The sequence below is a fragment of the Saccopteryx bilineata genome, chromosome 9 (assembly GCF_036850765.1).
Source record: "Saccopteryx bilineata isolate mSacBil1 chromosome 9, mSacBil1_pri_phased_curated, whole genome shotgun sequence".
NCBI lineage: Eukaryota > Metazoa > Chordata > Mammalia > Chiroptera > Emballonuridae > Saccopteryx > Saccopteryx bilineata.
In genome coordinates this window covers 47,418,575-47,437,201 of record NC_089498.1, presented here as the reverse complement: position 1 = coordinate 47,437,201, position 18,627 = coordinate 47,418,575, and the positions used below count along the sequence as shown (strand labels likewise).

The following is an 18,627-nucleotide window of genomic DNA, read 5'->3' as shown; positions in this document are numbered from 1 at the left end:
GGTGAGCTGTTTCTGGGTTACTTTGTGACCAGTGTGTACATTGCTGGTATTCTAACATGTTCGTGTGTCTTCAGAGTTCGTTGCCAGCACGCGTGCTGTTGTTCTCCTATGATAAGTTGCCAAGAAACTGCAAAACTGTTAACATTAGTGTTTTAAAAGGAAGAAAAAACAAGAGCTTGCAGGGTCAACAGAGTCAGCTAGTTATAGTTTAAGAACTTCCTATAGTTCTCTGGAAAGACTGGTGCCACCTGCTAGACAGAGCAAAGAAGATGGAACCTATCTGAAAACCCCTTCCTCTTCTGCTTTCTTAAAAGCCTTCAGGAAACAATGTTTACATACCTTAATTAAAAATTCCTACACTAATCCTGACTCACCCTCCCATCCTGCAGGAGTCAGGAGAGTAACATATACCTCTAGACAAAGGGATCACAAGGACCCCCCCCTTTCCATGAAAAACCTGTATTCTGTAACATTTTATATGCTAATAATCATCTTGAAATTCTTTGTATATGCAAAACTTATAAACTAAGAATGCAGGGACTAGCTTTAGGCTTCCTAATAAGCTAACCCTAACACTCTTAGCAAAAGAACTTCATTTAGCTTCTCCTTATCCTAAAGTAAACATTTCCCACTATCGTGGCAACAGGGATCGGCTGTCAAGCCTAGAATGTTTAGGAATGTCTTTGCCAGGTATGTAAAACATTCCTCACTACTATGTTATCTGATGGTCTTAGTGTGTAGAAATGTTTTTCTTTTTGATAGATCCTATAGGTAAACCTTGTAACAAGACAGCAAAATTCAATGAGCTTGTTAGTAAGATTAATGACTTGTACCATGCTCCCCCTTCTTTCCCCCCAACCAGTATGTGATTTTGTCTTTAAAAGCAGCCTCAGAACTGTTGATGGCTGCATGATATGGGATTATGCTCCATGTGCCACTGACTGGACAAACCTCTTTGAAAATTTTCTGTAACTGGTGTCTCTGTGGAACAAGCTGATTACAACACTCCCAGTGTGTGTGAGCTGGTGGCATCTGTATTGTGTCCCCACGTGTGGGCTGCTGGCTTCAGTGTGTGAACAGTTGGGTGGGTTTCCATTTTACATCACATTCAAGAGCATTTCTAGTTCTCTGTGGTGTGTATGTGTGTTCGTGTTCATAGCACTTTGTTCTGGTGTTTCCAAGGGAAGGGGACATCATATGTCCTCAGTAAAGCTCTGGTATCCAGGGCAGCATACCTGGTGGCCTCCGTGCTGAGTAGAGGCCACATCTGTGGTGTGTCCCCTTGCCAGCTGGTGCCACACTGGCTTGAAGCTGGCTGTGGTGAGCAGGGCAGGGGCTGCGGTGGGCACTGGACACATGCCCTGCTCTTGGTATAAATATCCCAGGATGCCTGTGGCAGTGTTTCCTCTGTCCTTGCCTGGGGGCCAGCTGGGGAGGGTGAACAGGCCACAGCACAGACTCTTCCTTCTGGCCGGGGGCAACCCCTGATTCTGGGATCCCAGGGACCACCAATGAAACTTTCACCTGCACAATCTCTCTAGGCTTCCCAGGGTTTAGGAGCCAGAGAAGGGTGGACAGAGACTGAGATGGGGCGAGGGGGGCTGGCTGAGACCGCTGGGAGGGGCATAGGAAAAAATGAGGGCAAAGAGGTGCAGGAGTGACAGAGGGAGGCCCTGACAGAAGAGCAGGGGGGAGAGGGGATCATGAGACTGACGGAAGCTCAGGCCTGAGATGCAGGGAATGACCAGGGAGAGAGGCAGAGGCCCAGGAAGAACAAGGAGGAAGAGAAGGGACTGAGGGGAGACGGTGACAACCAGAGAGGTGCAGAGACAGAAAGGAAGGGTGACTGAGGAGGGCGGGAGACGGAGGAAAGAGAAAGCAGGACAGAGGGCAGAGCAGGCAGGTGGTGGAGGGAGCTGGTTGTCAGCTTTGGCAGGACACACAGAGGTGTCAGACGTGAGGGTGGGGGTGGCAGCCAGCAGGGGCCAGGACAGACAGGAGACTGAGGGGTGGGGACCGGATACACATGGAAGGGCTCCCCCCTCCCTGACTCAGCCTCTCCACCCACCCCAACACCAGGCATGGGAGCGGGAGCGAGGGACAGGCCACTCGGCCACCTCCAGGTCTCAGCTGCTCTGAGGCCGTGACCTAGGGGATGAGTCTCTCCATCCCTCTTGACTGGTTCTGGCTCCACCTCCGTCTCAGCTACAGTCACTCCTGTTTCCACCATCTGCCTCACCCTCATTCTTACTCAATTGCTGTGTCTCTCATCACTTAAAAAAATAAATTTATGTATGGCAAAGTATATCACAAATTTAATTTTAAAAAATTGTTTTAGAGAGAAAAGGAGAAAAACACGGGTTTGTTCCGTGTATTTATGCATTCATTGGTTGCTTCTTGTATGTGCACTGACTGGGATTGAACCTGAAACCTTGGCATATCGGAACAATGCTCTAACCAACCGCATTATCAGGCCAGGACCTATCACAAATTTAATGACCGAATGATGAGTGGTGTAAAATGAGCACCAGGGGTCGATGCCTGTAATATGAACGCACTCACCTGACGGAATAAGCTCAAGTACCAGAGACAAACATCTCTCCTCTGAGCCCACCTGGCTGGATTATTTTGGGCCTCCTCTGGGAGGTGGATTATCAATGCTGATAGATAGCACAGGGCGCACAGGAACCTGTAATGGTTGATTCAGGTACCGAGGTCTCCAAGATGATTCAGTCATGTCTGCATGGAAGACGGCGCCTGGTGCTGGAGGAGGGCCCCTCAAGTGTTGGCTGCTGTTATCAACCACTCTCCAATCTTCCCAGTTGAGGACTTTGTGCACCTGTCCACTCTGAGTGGCCCGACAGCTGGCAGGCAGGCTAGCAGAGCTCTCTAGGACTTCTGGTTCTAAACTTGCATTTCCATCTTTGATTGCCACTCTCCTCCCTGGGCTCCCTGGACCTACGAGCTGAGTCCCTAGTCCACAGGGACGTCTGGAGGGTTCCATGCAGTTGTCAGGCACCTCACTTGGGCCTGGCACAGAACAGAACTGTTCAGAAGCCAGAACTTTCCTTTTATTGTTATAAATCTCACTGAACAGCCTGAATGTCCCTTGGCCCCCATCCAGCTCTCACTTTCTGTGTCTGGCTCTAATTCTGGATGACCCGGAGGGCAGAGCTGAGGCCTAGGGGTCAAGAGCCGTGGCCCTGGGAGGCCTTGCGGTCTCCGCTCACTCCGGACCACATGCCCAAAGAGGCAGCTTGGAGGGTCCTTCAGTCTTGGCTGTTGAAGGATGCCACCACTCCTGCACACAGGACTGAGATGTCCCCAGGCCCCACCTCCCTGACCCTTGGCCGTGCCCTCCTCCAGCAGACGGCCCTTTTCAACGTGTGTCTACTGGGGGAGCATGAGCTGGGTGTGGGGGCATGGGAAGGCGGGACGCCTGGGTTTCCACAGGCCATGGCTGAGTCACCAGGCAGCCATCTGGCTCCCATTAGCCTGAGGAGGCAGGGGGCTCCGTGGGGCAGGTCCTGTGGCTGGCTGGGGGCAGACACCAGGGGCAGCCTGTGTGTGTGGGATGACTCAGGACCCATGATAACAGACTGTGTGTATTTGGGGAGTATAAACAGAAGAAGGAGAGGGAGGCGGAGGATGTGAAGGAAAGGAAAATTGTGGCTGAGCAGAGGGGGGCTGTGGGCTGGGAGGAGAAAGTGCCCCTTCCCTGCAGCCCTCCCCCCACACCCAAGCTGGCAGGCCCCCGATACCCAGTGCTGCCCCTGCCCACCCTCCCAGGCCTGGGTCCTGACGGAGAGGTGATCGCTGTGGCCACTTCTGTGGTCTCCCCCTGCTACAGTGAGGCTGTACTCAGCAGCCAGACTGGGGATGACACTGAGACCCAGAGATAAAGGCTCAGAGACAGAGACAGCACAGAGGACAAGACATGGAAATGGACTGGCAGGAAGAAACCACCAGCCCACAAGGCCAAAGGAGAGAAGGAAACATAACAGAGGCAAGGAAAGCTGGACACGAACGGGACAGGTGAACGCGAGGCAGGGACCAGGAGAGGAGACAGTGAGCTGCTCTGGCCCAGAGGTCAGCCTGGCCCCAAACTGGGCACTGGTGTCAACCTGGCCGGCCCTAGCTACAAAGGGCCCTGCCGGCCTTGGTCAAGGGGAAAACATTCAACCTCCTGTGCGGTCCAGAGGCCAAGGCCCAGAGGGGGAGAAACCGAAAGGCAGAGAGAAGAATAAGGTGGAGAGAGGGAGACAGAAACAGGAGAAAGGAAGGGAGGGAGAAAGGAGACCAGAGACAACCCCAGAGAGACAGCACGGAGAAAGGGAAGCAGGACTGGGCTGGGGCAGAGGTAGGGACGCACAGGCACAGGGAAGGGCAGGCTGAGCTGGGACCAGACCCTGTGAGGCCGGTGATGTGGGCGGTTACACTGGGGCCCTGGAGAAAATCTCCGAGCCGCCTGCGATCAGCTGCCCTGTTTGGGAGGGGAAAGGGCAGGTCCGGGCCATCAGTCCCCGTCTAGCTCCGGGCTAGGCGCATCCTCAGGCTCCTCCTCGTCGAAGTACCTCTCCTCCTCGTCCTGGGCCACAATGTCCAGGTTGTCGAAGTCGGGGTTATCGTCCACGGTGCTGCAGAGGGAGGAGGCCGTCAGGTGTTGCCTCAGCCTGGGCCCCAGGCCCCACCTCTGCTCCTCATCCTCTGGAGGAGCTGGGGACATGGCTGGGGCTCCCTGAGGTCAAAGGCCGTATGCTGGCAGCTCTATGCCCCAGCTAACCCTTAGGGCTTCAAACAAAAGGCAACATTTTCCAAATCAGAGGTTTTATATAAAAACTCTGGTTTCTTTTGAAAAGCTAGAAAGTATGATGTGGCGACAGTGGGGCCCACATTCCCAAAGCAGTGGTTCTCAACCGGGAAGGCTTTGTATCCCCAGGGGACACTCAGTGATTAATGGAAACATTTGTTGTCACAACTGGAAGGCTGCTACTGGCACCTAGTGGGTAGAGGCCAGGGATGCTCCTCCGTGTCCTGGGCACACAGGATAGCCCCCCCACTCCCTCTAAAGAATTACGCAGCCCGAAGATCAATAGTGCTGAGGCCCAGAAGCTGCCCAAAGGTGACAAATGATCCTAAACTGAGGAGAAGCCTGGCTCCACTCTAAACGCTCCTGCAGCTCCGATCAAGCTCACTCCCATGGAGGAAACCCTGTCCGATCCAGCCGCCCCTCCTGCCATTCCCGCAGCCTTGCTGTTTCCCCGACAGGAACACTCCCCCAGATATCCGCTGTCCACCCTCTCTTCCCGCATGGCTGCTCAGAGCCTTCCCTGCCACCTCGCCCCCCCCACCCCTCAGCCCCCTTCATTTTCTTCCTGGCCCATCACCACTAAACGCTTGTTTTCTCACTGCAGTGGGACCCTCTTCAGGGCAGGGAATCCTCTTACTGGTTTTGTTCCCTGCCTTACCCCCGGGTCTGGACACAGCAGGCACTCAGAACGAGGTAGCTGAAGGCCAATGAGGGACTGTTGGGCATTGCTGGGTAGCAGTGTCCACTGGAGATGGGACAGGCGTCAGTCCCATCATTCCCCATTCCTCATGCCAGGCCTGGGATCCTCGTGGGTATTATGATGGCAGTGGTGCCCTCACTGAGGCCCTGTGCTGCCACACTGGTGTTCAGGACCACAAGGCAAGACCTGCTCAGCTGACAAAATTGCTTATATTTGATTTTGATACTTTACTCTCCTGTGTCCTTTTCCCTGATGGCAAAAATCCTTTTCAAAGCAGGTGGCCCATGTGTCTTACTCCTGGGACTATAATGGAGAAATTACCTGCCAGCACTGCGGGGTCACCCACCTCAGGCCCTCCCTGCCATACATCAGCTCGGCTAGGGGTTGCTTCCTATATTATGAGGAGGCTTGGGGTCCTGGGGACACTTGGGAGGCCTGGGGGTACCGGCATCCTGCCAGGCCACCCCACTTGCCAGAGGGGAAATGCTTCAATGTTTCATCAGCACAGAGCTCAATGTCAGCGCTGCTGATTGCCTCCCTACATTTGGGGAGAGGACTGAGGCTCAGATGGACAAAGCTAGTCCAAGGTCACCCACTGATCTTTAGTTGATCTGAAACCCTGAGGCTGTCTGACCCCAGGGCCCATAACCTGGATCTGTTCTGGGCCGTCTAGCACGATGGAAGGAGGCCCTCCATGAAGGTGCCTGGGATCTGGCCTGTGGACAAGGCTGGTAGGGCGCTGGGTTGGGGTAAGGGGAGATAGGGTCACGAGAGCACCTGTAGTCAAAGTCCCCATCCTTGCCGTCCAGGAAGCGCTGGTGCATCCGGCTGGTGAACTCTTCCCGCAGGATCAGCCTCTCTTCTGAGTCGGGAACCCAGGCCTCCGAGTCTTTGCCGGGACTCTGGACTGTAGGGGGAGACCCCCACATGGGGATGTGTGAGGACACACTCAAGTAGGCGCTGAAGACAGTCCAGAGAGCTGCTTCCTTTGTGCTGGGTGGCACTGGGAACACAGCCGTGACCACAAAGGCTCCGATCCCTGTCCTCCCAAAGCACACACCAAACACATGAGAATCCAGTGCTCTGGGGCTGCAGAACAGGGTCAGGACTGGATTAAAGGGTGGTAAAGGGAAGGCATTCCTGGCAGAGCGACCAACACGAGCAAAGGCCTAGAGGTAAGGGATCGCTTGGTGCTTTTGAGGAGTGGGGGCAGAGATGCGGGAGGAGCTAGGAAGGGCCAGGGCACACTGGGCACTCAGGGCAGGCAGGGGAGGGGCTCGATGCCTGCTCTTGCCGGTGGGCCCAGCCTGGTGTCATGGAATGGGGAGACAGTCAGGCCTAGGACTTTGGAATTCAGATACTGCGGCCTCTCTGCTGTTGGCCCTCACCTTCCTTGTCACTATCCTCCTCTTCCTCCTCCTCCTCCTCCTCCAGGCAGGCCTCCTCCTCTTCCTGCTGCTGAAGCAGCCGTTGCTGCAGCTCCCGTTCCTGGTAGGACTGAAGCAGCAGGTCGGAAAGCGGGCAAGCAGGCGTGCTGGGGGAGCCAGGCGTGGGTGGCTTGTGGGCTGGAATGCGAGCACTCAGCTCCTCCTGGCTTAGGTACTGCCCGATGTACTGCTCATACAGCAGCGGGGCCCGGAACCGCATCTGCTCGTCGCTGAAGTACTCGCCTCCTGCACAGAAGACAGAGTGGTCCTGTGTGCAAGGCCAGGGGCTGTGTGTGGGGTGAGGGTGCCTGAGCAGTTGTGTGTCCAGGCACGTGTGTGATCGGGCTGTGTGTGGGGTGAGGGTGCCTGAGCAGTTATGTGTCCAGGCACGTGTGTGATCATGCTAGTAGGAGGACAGGAACAAATAAGTGCGACTGTGCACACATTCAAACATGTAACAGGACCTACTGGGTAGCTCGGTCATTAGAACATCGTTCCGATAACCAAGGTTGCAGGTTTCATCCCCAGTCAGGACACATACAAGAATCAACCAATGAATGCATAAGTAAGTGGAGTAAGCCCTGGCCAGTTAGCTCAGTCGGTTACAGCAGTGGTCCCCAACCTTTTTTGGGCCACGGACTGGTTTAATGTCAGAAAATAGTTTCACGGACCGGCCTTTCAGGTGGGACGGATAAATGTATCATGTGACCGAGACAAGCATCAAGTGTGAGTTCTAGACGGATGTAACAGAGGGAATCTGGTCATTAAAAAAAAAATAAAACATTGTTCAGACTTAACTATAGATAAAACAGAAATAATGTAAGTTATTTATTCTTTCTCTGCAGACCAGTACCAAATGGTCCACGGCCTGGGGGTTGGGGACCACTGGGTTAGAGCATCGTCCTGAAACACCAGGTTGTAGGTTTGATCCCCAGTCAGGGCACATACGGGAAGCGACTGATGAATGCACAACCAAGTGGAACAACACATGAATGCTTCTCTAAGAAAACCAGTAAAAATAAAAACATGGAACAAATCAGTGTTTTTCTCTCTCTCCCTTCTCCCCCATCAAGTCAATACTTATAAAGAAATAGAATTAAAAAAAAAGAAAAGAAATAGAATATGTAGGAAAAAATGCAGATGCCCAAGGTCGTGTGGCCACCAGTACTCATGCATGTGTCTGGGCATGTTTGCATGACCAGGCCTGTACCTACACGGGTGTCCAAGCACGTATGTGCAGTCAGGCCCATGTACCTCCTGGCCCCTGGGGCACTGGTGGCCTGGGGCCCGTGGACACTGCGCCAGGGGAGGATCACAAGCTCCTGCCCATGTGTCTCCTCCCATGTGTGTCACACGCCGGCACAGTCTACGGGCTGAGGGTTGACCTGTTGAGCCCCGTTTTGGCTGTGGACCTGGAGACCCTGTGCTGCTGGGCACATAAGTATTTATATACATACACGTGGAGCAGCACAGGTGCGCACAGGATCAGGTATGGCAGGGCCTCTGCCCAGGTGTGCTGTCCCCAGCAGTGTTCCAGACCCGGGATCCTACCTCTCTAGTGCTTCTCTCTGCAGCCACCTCCCAGGGAGGCCTGGCATCCCCACCACCCCAAACCCAGGGCCTTTGCATCTCTCCTGGCCGCCTCATCTTGCAGGGACAGCTCTGTCCCTCAGATAACAGTTAAACTGACCCTGGTCCCTCACATCCGCTGGTCCCAGCCCAACCTTCAGAGCGCAGGGTGGGAATCTGCCTCAAGTCCTGGCCTCTGGAGCACCAGGGTGTGACATCCCTGTCTGCCTTCCATCCAGTCCTCTCTCTCACCCCAGCTCTGGGGTTTCCCACCAGTGTTTCTCTCCCCTTTTCCCTGGCTCTGTCACCCCCTTTCTGGTCTCAGTTTCTCCCTCGCCTTCTCTGACCTGTTTCTGTCACCCAACCACCTCATTCACCCCCGCCCCCATCTCCACTTTGCTCACTGGTCGCCGTGCACTTTCTCCACTTCCCTCAGCCCGTGCCTTCTCCCTAACCAGAGACTTCACTCACTCTCTGCTTCATTTACTTTCAGCTTTTTCTTTTAGTTCTGGTGTCTTTGGTCACAAAAACACGACCTGTCACAAACAGGTATTGATGTTTTCCTTCATGCTTTCCACATGTGTCTTGCTCAAGAGAGCCTTTTGTCCCGAGGGCCATAAATACACTCCCCTTGGTTTCCAGCAATGCTTTGGTGTCTGGTTTGAGGGAGGGATCTAATTTTTCCTGAAGGATAACCAGTTATGACAGTGCTAGGTACCATGTTCTCGGCCCACAGATCTGAAATGGTACTTGTCACTCTCTCTCTTCCCCTGGGTCCATAACTATCTTGCCCCATCACCTCACATTTGCCCGTCTCTCCCTGTGTCCCTGCTTCAGTATTTGTCTCCCAGGATCTGTGTTTCTGCTCTTGCAGCCTTCTTATCTGCTCTGCCTCAGTTTCCCCTCCCACCCAGCCCATCTGCCCCACACCTTGGATGAGCTCACGCAGGGCAGCATAGCGCCGGTTACGCAGGCGAGTGTGCAGGGTACGGGGGCGGGCGGTGCCTTGCCGGGCCACCTCGGCACAATAAAAGTCAGCACGGTGGTCACCACGCAAGTGGCCAAAGCAGGCCAGGTGCTCCTCACGAAGGCTGGTGCGGAAACGCTCCAGGAACACCAGCGGCTTCTCGTGGTAGAGTTGGCCCAGGATGGCCACCTTCTCCTGCTCGGTCAGGTCAGGCTCTCCCTGCTGCTGACTGCAGACAGGCAGGCGGCTGGCAGCCACGGCATGCAGCATAGCGCTCACTGCTGTGTTCTCGGCCCCAGGGGGGTCATCGTCCGGGACTCTTGGCACTCCCTCCACTGCTTCCACCTCATCCAGGGGTCTGGATGGGACCGGCATCCAGCTCAGCTCCCCCCAGTGCCCAGGACTGGGCTCCGTGCAGCCTGTGGGGAGAGAGGAACCCTCTGAATCCAAGGATGGGAATGGGGGGAAGGGGAAGGGGTAGAAGGGACTGGGTGCTCAGTCCTTCACTCATTTCACATTTATTGAGCACCTATTATTATCTGGACACTGGCTTAGGCCCTAGAGATACCACAGTAAATAAGAAGTTGACATTTTAGTAGGGGACACAGAGAATTAAAAACAATTACAGTGGTAACTTGAGATACGAATTTAATTTGTTCTGTAACCGAGCTTGTAAGTCAGTCAACTCATATATCAAACTGCCGATACTGGACTCGAGCACCAACGTGCCAACTAGCGGCAGCTTCCCAAATCACGACTTGTATCTCGGAATTTCGCTCGGATCTCGAACAAAAACGCAGACTGAGTCGCAGCTTGTATCTTAAAAAAATTGTATGTTGGTCTGTTCGTATCTCAAGGTACCACTGTACTAAGAATATATCATGTGTTGGAAAACATACAGTATGTTTGGTTCTAAGAACTATGAAGAAAAATAACAGAGGAAATGAGGAGGAAATGGGGAAGAGGTTGCAATTTTAAAACAGTCAGAGAAAGTTCACCAAAAATGTGACATTTCAGTAGAGACCTGAGGTAGTGAGGGACTGAACCATGAGATTTCTGGGGAGAAGAGTTCTAGGCAGTGGGAACAGCCAGTGCAAAGACCCTGAGGCAGGAGTACGTATGGTATGGTTGCTTGGTCCTTTACCACCACATTCATTGATTCACTCAATTCTTTTCCATTTCATTTATTCACAAAATTTAACACATTCACTAATTTGTTCACTCATTTATTTTCTCCTACTCACTGACAATTCATCCATCCACTCTTTAGCAACTCAAAATCGAGTCAAGACCCTGAGCTGGGTAACACTGAGGAGTCACAGGAGGAATCCAATCCAGCTCCTTCCCTAAGGAAACACCCAGTTGATTAGGGAAATCAGCAAGATCAAAGACAGTACAGGCACTGGAAAGAGGAAAGCTGAGAGCTCGGCAAACCTTAATGAGAGCTGCTTCTTGAAAGTGGTGGGAACTGGAGCTCGGCTGCAGCAGGCAGGAGCTAACTGAAGACGAAGTACAGACAACTCCTTCAGGCAGCTTGGCTGGGATGGGGAAGAGCAAAGCGGTGACGTTTTCAGGTGCATGGGTTTCAGGGAGGGTTTTAAGCACTGGCAAGAGAAGGCTGAGCTGGACCACAGCAGGGGCTGTGAAGGAAGGGATAGGAGGGGTGGTGGTTGGAAAGATGCCTGGGAGGCCACGTAGACAAGCCATGGAGCTGAAGGGCTAGAAGATGAGGGACACCCAGTTAAGATTCAGGGCTCTGGCCCCTGGACTAGTCAAACTGTGCCTGAAACAGAGGCATGGAGGAGGAACAGGTTTGAGGGAAGATGCTGAGGTCAGTCTGGGACATGGAAGATATGAGTGGACCAGGGGACACCAGAGGGGAGATATGTAAGAGACAATTGGTATATGGGACTACAGAATCTCAGGAAAGAAGTGCTGGACTGGGGACAGAGTTGTGCGGGTTATAGAGCCAAGACAACTAAGGCTGAAGGAAATGAGAGGTCATGGGGGAAGCGTGCAGGGGAAGGTGTGTGTGAGGGATGAGAAAAGAAGGGCTAGGAAAGAGCCCCGACTGGATGGGGAAAAACATGTTTATGAAAGGCTAAAAAACAGTCCCCCAAATTTAGCCACGTCTTAGTTCCTGGAACCTGTGAATGTTACCTTATACAGCCAATGACAATGACAACAAAAGAGCCTGCAGATGTGATTAATTAAGCATCTAGAGATAGGGAGATTATCTTGCACAATCCAGGTGGTCCCTAAATGCCATTACAAGTGTCCTGTAAGAGAGCCCAAGATTTGACACACAAGGAGGAGATGGCAATGTGAAGACAGATGGAAGGAAAGATTAGAGTGATATGGCCACAATCCAAGGAATGCCAGGAGCTGCCAGAAGGTGGAGGAGACAAGGAATGGGTTCTTCCCTAGAGACTTTGGGGGTGTCCTCCATGGTCCTGCCCAATAATGCTGGTTTCAGACTCCTGGCTTCCAGAACTGTGAAAAAATTAATTTCTGCTGTTTTAAGCCACCCAAGTTTATGGTAAGTTGCTACAGAAGCCACACGGAATTAACAGAAAGTGAGTTTGAGAGATAGGAGAGAAACCAGAAAGAGGGACATCAGAGAAAGAGAAACAAAGGGAAACTTTAAAGAAGGATGAGGAGTCAACAGCACTGAATTCTCCATGCGGTCTAAATAGGAAAAAACTGAATGGGGTGACACAGGGAGGTTATTGGGGACCCTAACCAAAGCAGTTTCTAAAAGGTAAAAGCCAGCCTGACCAGGCACTGGCGCAGTGGATAGAGTGTTGCACTGGGATGCCGAGGACCCAGGTTCGAGACCCCGAGGTTGCCAGCTTGAGCATAGGCTCATCTGGTTTGAGCAAAAGCTCACCGGCTTGGACCCAAGGTCGCTGGCTCAAGCAAGGGGTTACTCGGTCTGCTGAAGGCCCATGGTCAAGGCACATATGAGAAAGCAATCAATGAATAACTAAGGTGTCACAATATGCAATGAAAAACTAATGATTGATGCTTCTCATCAATCGTTCCTGGCTGTCTGTGCCTGTCTATCCCTCTCTGTTTCTGTAAAATAAATAAATAAATAAATAAATAAATGGTAAAAACCAGATTGCACTGGGTGGGAGGTGAGTAAATGGAAAGAAGTATGGATGACTCTGGATAAGATAAATGGTTTCTGGAAAGCAGCATGGGATCAAGGGATAGATTTTCTTTTTAGAAGATTTATTTCTATCATGGACTATTTCAAACATGCACAAAACTAGAGATACAGCCCCTATGCACCCATCATCCAGCTTCAACAATTACCAATTCTTGGCCAGTTATGTTTCAGTAGAGCTCAAGCTCTACATTCATCAGGTGTCCGTGATTCGACTTCCCCCACACAGTGGGACACTCCTGCTTATCAGCAGGGCTGGCAGCCTCTTCAAGACTCCTCTGGAGGCAGCTAAGAGGATTCTACTTATCATTGCCAAGACCAACTGCCACCGCAGGAAAGACATGACCAACACACAGGTTAGTTGATCAGACAGGCAGTTTATTACTCACAAATCCTTATGGCGTGCCTGGGTACAGCTTAAGGGGGCCCCATCGGCGTGCTCCTCTCAGCTGTCTTTGGTCAGAGCAGAGTAGAGACAGTCCACGTTCACGTTGGATGGAGTCTGGGTGACTACCGCAGCAGGGGGGCCCCTTAGATTTAGTACCTTTTCTGGCCAATATCTTCTAACAGGTTTCAGTCTACAGGATTATCACCTCAAACCCCCTTTTTGGGAGTTCTTCACAGGGAGCCCTTTTTATGTTAATCTACTGAAATGTTACATCAAGCCACTTTTAAGGTGTTCCCAGAGAAGCCTCCTGTCTACGTCAACCCACAGAGTTATGACATCAAGCCACTTCTTATCAATATGTAACTTCACAAACACACACACTAACTGGGCCCTGTGCAAAAGGCAGAGTCTGTTTACCATATCTGTACACACTATATTAATTCCTATCCAGACAGTATAACTTTATTTAATTTCCTTAATTGCTTTTAATATTATATCTTAATTATTTTTATATATCTTCCATATTTTTCTATATATTTAATTACTATAACCTTATATTACTCCAACACAGTCTCCCAAGCACACCTCACCTCATATGGGATTACTCTGAAGCAGAGGGATGAAATTTTAAGATGGGCAAAACAAAAGTATATTTGATATTCGTGGGAACGCATCAAGAGAAAGAGATCACGAATGCAAAGGAGAGAGAGATCAGTGGAACACAGGAATGGATTAAGGACCCTGAGGGGGCAGATGGGACTGTGAACTTTGGGAGAAGATTAATTGGAATGAAATTAAGGTGACCAATCGTCCTCCTTTACGGAGGACAGTCCTTCTTTTGTAAATTCTGTCCTCCCTTGAAAAGTGTCTCCTACATGTCCTCCTTTTTGATATTGGAAGACTAATCTGTAAATGTCCGTATTCGACTGATGTAGTCGATCTACTGAGTGTGATGTGACGTATTTGTATCTAAATGAGTACTTTTTTCTTACAATTATTAAAAATTAATAGGCATGTAAGCATAATTACAATATAAAATATCACAAATGTTTTTATTATGCATTTATCATATTATAGTGTATTACTGTTGCAATTAATAAAATGTTTCTTTTATTTACAATATTGTTTTCTTCAATTTACTTTTGTTCTTTCCATTGTAAAAAAGTTGGTCACCTTAATGAAATGGAGAAAGTCGTTAGTTTGGGGTAAGTAGAGTTCGCATGGGGCAGGAGGGAGGTTAGTCTGGAGAAAGGGTCAGTTGCAAAATGAAGGAGGTAACTGGAGAAGCAGGGTTGGCTGAGGCAATGGTAGAGTAAGCCCCGGGAGGAAGAGGTTTACGTTGACCTGAGAATTAGCCCGGTAAGGAATTGGGCTTTAAATTTAAAGGAATTAGTCTGGGACATGGAAAAGGCTAGTCTGTAACACGGAAGAGAGTAATTTCGGGGAAAGGGCTAGGGGTGAAGGAGGTCAGCCTGTAACGAGGGATTACCTTGACCAAAGTGGTGAAGGGACAGGTGAGGCCGAGAGCAGGTGTCCCCCTATAGAGAGTCCTCGGTGCTCTGGAATCATTTTCCAAAGACACCGCAGCCCCACCCTCCTGCCGCCTCCACGTCGCCTGGACCTCACCTTCACGGGGTTCCCTTGTCGCCGCCGCCGACCCGGCATCCATCCTGATTTTCTACGCTTAACCACCCCGAGAGGATCAGCACCCCAAACTTCGCCCCACACCTTCAGCGGCCACTTCCGGCTGAGCACACAACGTAGGACCCGATGCTCCGCTGGACCCAGAACGAAAGTTCCGGGTCGAAGGCGGACTTCCGCATGCGCATGCGTGTTCTCTTGTCCCAGCCTCCGCAGTCAGGAAGAAGGGCGTCGGGATCTGCGAGTCCCTTCAGTCCTGCCTTCTCCAACCCCAACCTGAACCGCTATGGAACATGATGGAGATGAACCGTTGTTTACTTGTTCACAACTCTGACTCTAGAGAGCGGCATGCGCGTAATTTTGGAATGAACGGTTGGTTGAATAAGAAACACTTCAGGGACTCAGTGTTGTGTGCCCTAGTTTATTTTATTATATTATTAACTTATTTTTAGAGAGGGAAGGAGAGATGAGAAGCATCAACTCGTTGCTTCACTTCAGTTGTTTATTGATTGCTTCTCATACATGCCTTGACTTGGGGGCTCAAGCCAGCAATCTTGGGATCATGTTGACAATGCAGTACTCTCAAACTGGGGCCATCAGCATCTAGGCTGATGCTCAGTCCACTGTGCTCAGTCCACTGTGCCACCACCGGTTAGGCTGTGCTCTAGTTTTGACTCCAGTCTATCACTTATTTTTTCACCGCTTCAAAAAATACTAAGCCCTGTCTCTTGCTCAGTTATCACACCCAGTCCTCGGCTACTATGAGATGGGTGCTGAGGTCTGGGACAATGTGCAGATGTGGAAGGAGAAAACTGTGGCCTTAGAAAACTGATTTGCTTCAGGTAGGGATTTAGGTGTTACCGCAACTAGACGCACATGTCACCAGTGACCACCCTGAGTGACCAGAGCTCTGATGGACCAAGGGGGCCCGTGATGGCGAACCTATGACACGTGTGTCAGCACTGACATGCATAGCCATTTTTGATGACACGCGGCTGCATGCGGCCGCATGCCAAGAAGGACGTTTCATCCTTGGCTCCTGCAGGCCAGGTGCAGGAGTTGAGGATAAAACATTTGCTGTAGTGTAGACACTCTGGGCTGGAGGTCTGTCGGCCAAAACAACAGAACTCTGGCACAGAGCATCTAATTAGATTTTCGGTTAGGCCGTTTTTCTCAAAGTGACACACCACCCAAGTTATGCTCGGTTTTTTGGCGAATTTTGACACAATAAGCTCAAAAGATTGCCCATCACTGAAGGGGGCTAAGCAAGCTGCCACAGCAATCTAGAAGGTCAGGGAAGGCTTCCTTTGGGAGGATGGATGCCCAAGATAAGACCTGAAAGATAAATTAGGACAAGAGAAAAGGAGGTAGGGAAGAGTCTCAGGCAGGGGATGGGAGAAGTGAAGACCCAGAGGGGAGGATACACATGGATAGTTATGGTTCTTGCAAAGTCTTTTTTTTTTTTTTTATAATTTTATTTTTTTAATGGGGTGACATCAATAAATCAGGATACATATATTCAAAGATAACAAGTCCAGGTTATCTTGTCGTTCAATCATGTTGCATACCCACCACCCAAAGTCAGATTGTCCTCCGTCACCCTCTATCTTGTTCTCTCTGTGCCCCTCCCCCTCCCCCTTTCCCTCTCCCATTCCCCCCTCCCCCCCCCCCCGTAACCACCACACTCTTATCAATGTCTCTTAGTTTCACTATTCTGTCCCACCTACGTATGGAATAATACAGTTCCTGTTTTTTTCTGATTTACTTATTTCGCTTCGTATCATGTTATCAAGATCCCACCATTTTGCTGTAAATGTTCCGATGTCATCATTTCTTATGGCTGAGTAGTATTCCATAGTGTATATGTGCCACATCTTCTTTATCCAGTCATCTATTGATGGGCTTTTTGGTTGTTTCCATGTCCTGGCCACTGTGAACAATGCTGCAATAAACATGGGGCTGCATGTGTCTTTACGTATCAATGTTTCTGAGTTTTGGGGATATATACCCAGTAGAGGGATTGCTGGGTCATAAGGTAGTTCTATTTTCAGTTTTTTGAGGAACCACCATACTTTCTTCCATAATGGTTGTATTACTTTACATTCCCACCAACAGTGGATGAGGGTTCCTTTTTCTCCACAGCCTCTCCAACATTTGCTATTACCTGACTTGCTAATAACAGCTAATCGAACAGGTGTGAGGTGGTATCTCATTGCTGTTTTGATTTGCATTTCTCTAATAGCTAAAGAAGATGAGCATCTTTTCATATATCTGTTGGCCATTTGTATTTCTTCCTGGGAGAAGTGTCTATTCATATCCTCTTCCCATTTTTTTATTGGATTGTTTGTTTGTTTGTTGTTGAGTTTTATGAGTTCTTTGTATATTTTGGATATTAGGCCCTTATCTGAGCTGTTGTTTGAAAATATCATTTCCCATTTAGTTGGCTTTCTGTTTATTTTGTTATCAGTTTCTCTTGCTGAGCAAAAACTTCTTAGTCTGATGTAGTCCCATTCATTAATTTTTGCCTTCACTTCTCTTGCCTGTGGAGTCAAATTCATAAAATGCTCTTTAAAAGCCAAGTCCATGAGTTGAGTACCTATGTCTTCTTCTTTTATTTTTTTAATAATTTATTTATTTTATTTTTTATTTTATTTATTCATTTTTAGAGAGGAGAAAGGGAGAGAGATAGAGAGAGAAGGGGGGAGGAGCTGGAAGCATCAACTCCCATATGTGCCTTGACCAGGCAAGCCCAGGGTTTCGAACCGGCGACCTCAGCATTTCTAGGTCAACGCTTTATCCACTGCGCCACCACATGTCAGGCCCCTATGTCTTCTATGTACTTAATTGTTTCAGGTCTTATGTTTAGATCTTTGATCCATTTTGAGTTAATTTTCGTACAGGGGGACAAACTGTAGTCCAGTTTCATTCTTTTGCATGTGGCTTTCCAGTTTTCCCAGCACCATTTATTGAAGAGGCTTTATTTTCTCCACGGTGTGTTGTTGGCCCCTTTATCAAAAATTATTTGACTATATATATGTGGTTTTATTTCTGGACTTTCTATTCTGTTCCATTGGTCTGAGTGTCTATTTTTCTGCCAATACCATGCTGTTTTGATTGTCGTGGCCCTATAATAGAGTTTGAAGTCAGGTATTGTAATGCCCCCAGCTTCATTCTTTTTCTTTAGGATTGCTTTGGCTATTCGGGGTTTTTTATAGTTCCATATAAATCTGATGATTTTTTGTTCTATTTCTTTAAAAAACGTCATTGGAAGTTTGATGGGAATTGCATTAAATTTGTATATTGCTTTGGGTAATATAGCCATCTTGATTATATTTATTCTTCCTAGCCAAGAACAAGGTATATTCTTCCATCTCATTATATCTTTTTCGATTTCCCTTAACAATGGTTTATAGTTTTCATTATATAAGTCCTTTACATTCTTTGTTATGTTTATTCCTAAGTATTTTATTTTTTTTGTTGCAATCGTGAAGGGGATTATTCTTTTGAGTTCGTTCTCAATTGTTTCATTGTTGGCATATAGAAAAGCTATTGACTTCTGTATGTTAATTTTGTATCCTGCGACCTTACTGTATTGGCTTATTGTTTCTAGTAGTCTTTTTGTGGATTCTTTGGGGGTTTTGATGTATAGGATCATATCATCTGCAAAAAGTGATACCTTTACTTCTTCTTTTCCGATATGGATGCCTTTTATTTCTTTGTCTTGTCTGATTGCTCTGGCTAGAACCTCTAGTACCACATTAAATAAGAGTGGAGAGAGTGGACAACCCTGTCTTGTTCCTGATTTAAGGGGGAAAGCCTTCAGTTTAGTGCCATTTAATATGATGTTAGCTGATGGTTTATCATATATGGCCTTTATCATGTTGAGATATTTTGCTTCTATACCCATTTTGTTGAGAGTCTTAAACATAAAATTGTGTTGTATTTTATCAAAA

The 18,627-nt window shown here is 49.2% G+C and overlaps 2 protein-coding genes across 2 annotated transcripts in view; one reads left to right on the top strand and one right to left on the bottom strand.

Annotated features, from left to right (window-relative positions):
• The window catches only part of TGFB1 (transforming growth factor beta 1), a 391,513-nt gene extending 377,837 nt beyond the window's left edge, over positions 1 to 13,676 (top strand). Inside the window, exon 7 of the mRNA XM_066242939.1 lies at positions 13,605 to 13,676. Within this exon, the coding sequence (XP_066099036.1) occupies positions 13,605 to 13,643 (39 nt within the window). The 3' untranslated portion in view covers positions 13,644 to 13,676. The remainder of the gene's footprint in view (positions 1 to 13,604) is intronic.
• LOC136312937 (coiled-coil domain-containing protein 97) lies at positions 3,085 to 14,812 on the bottom strand. The gene is made up of 5 exons (XM_066242940.1): positions 14,660 to 14,812; positions 9,437 to 9,892; positions 6,899 to 7,183; positions 6,288 to 6,417; positions 3,085 to 4,637 (listed from the first exon to the last, which is right to left on the bottom strand). Exons 1-5 carry the CDS (start codon positions 14,700 to 14,702, stop codon positions 4,517 to 4,519), a joined length of 1,035 nt encoding a protein of 344 aa, XP_066099037.1. The 5' UTR covers positions 14,703 to 14,812; the 3' UTR covers positions 3,085 to 4,516.
• Between the last annotated feature and the right edge of the window lie 3,815 nt (positions 14,813 to 18,627).

Coding starts and splice junctions, on each gene's coding strand:
- LOC136312937 (XM_066242940.1), bottom strand. CDS start 14,702: ATGGATGCCGGGTCGGCGGCGGCGACAAGGGAACCCCGTGAAG. Junction 9,893..14,659: donor GACAAGGGAACCCCGTGAAG/GTGAGGTCCAGG, acceptor CTCTCCCCACAG/GCTGCACGGAGCCCAGTCCT. Junction 6,418..6,898: donor GGAGGATAGTGACAAGGAAG/GTGAGGGCCAAC, acceptor CTCCCCCTACAG/TCCAGAGTCCCGGCAAAGAC.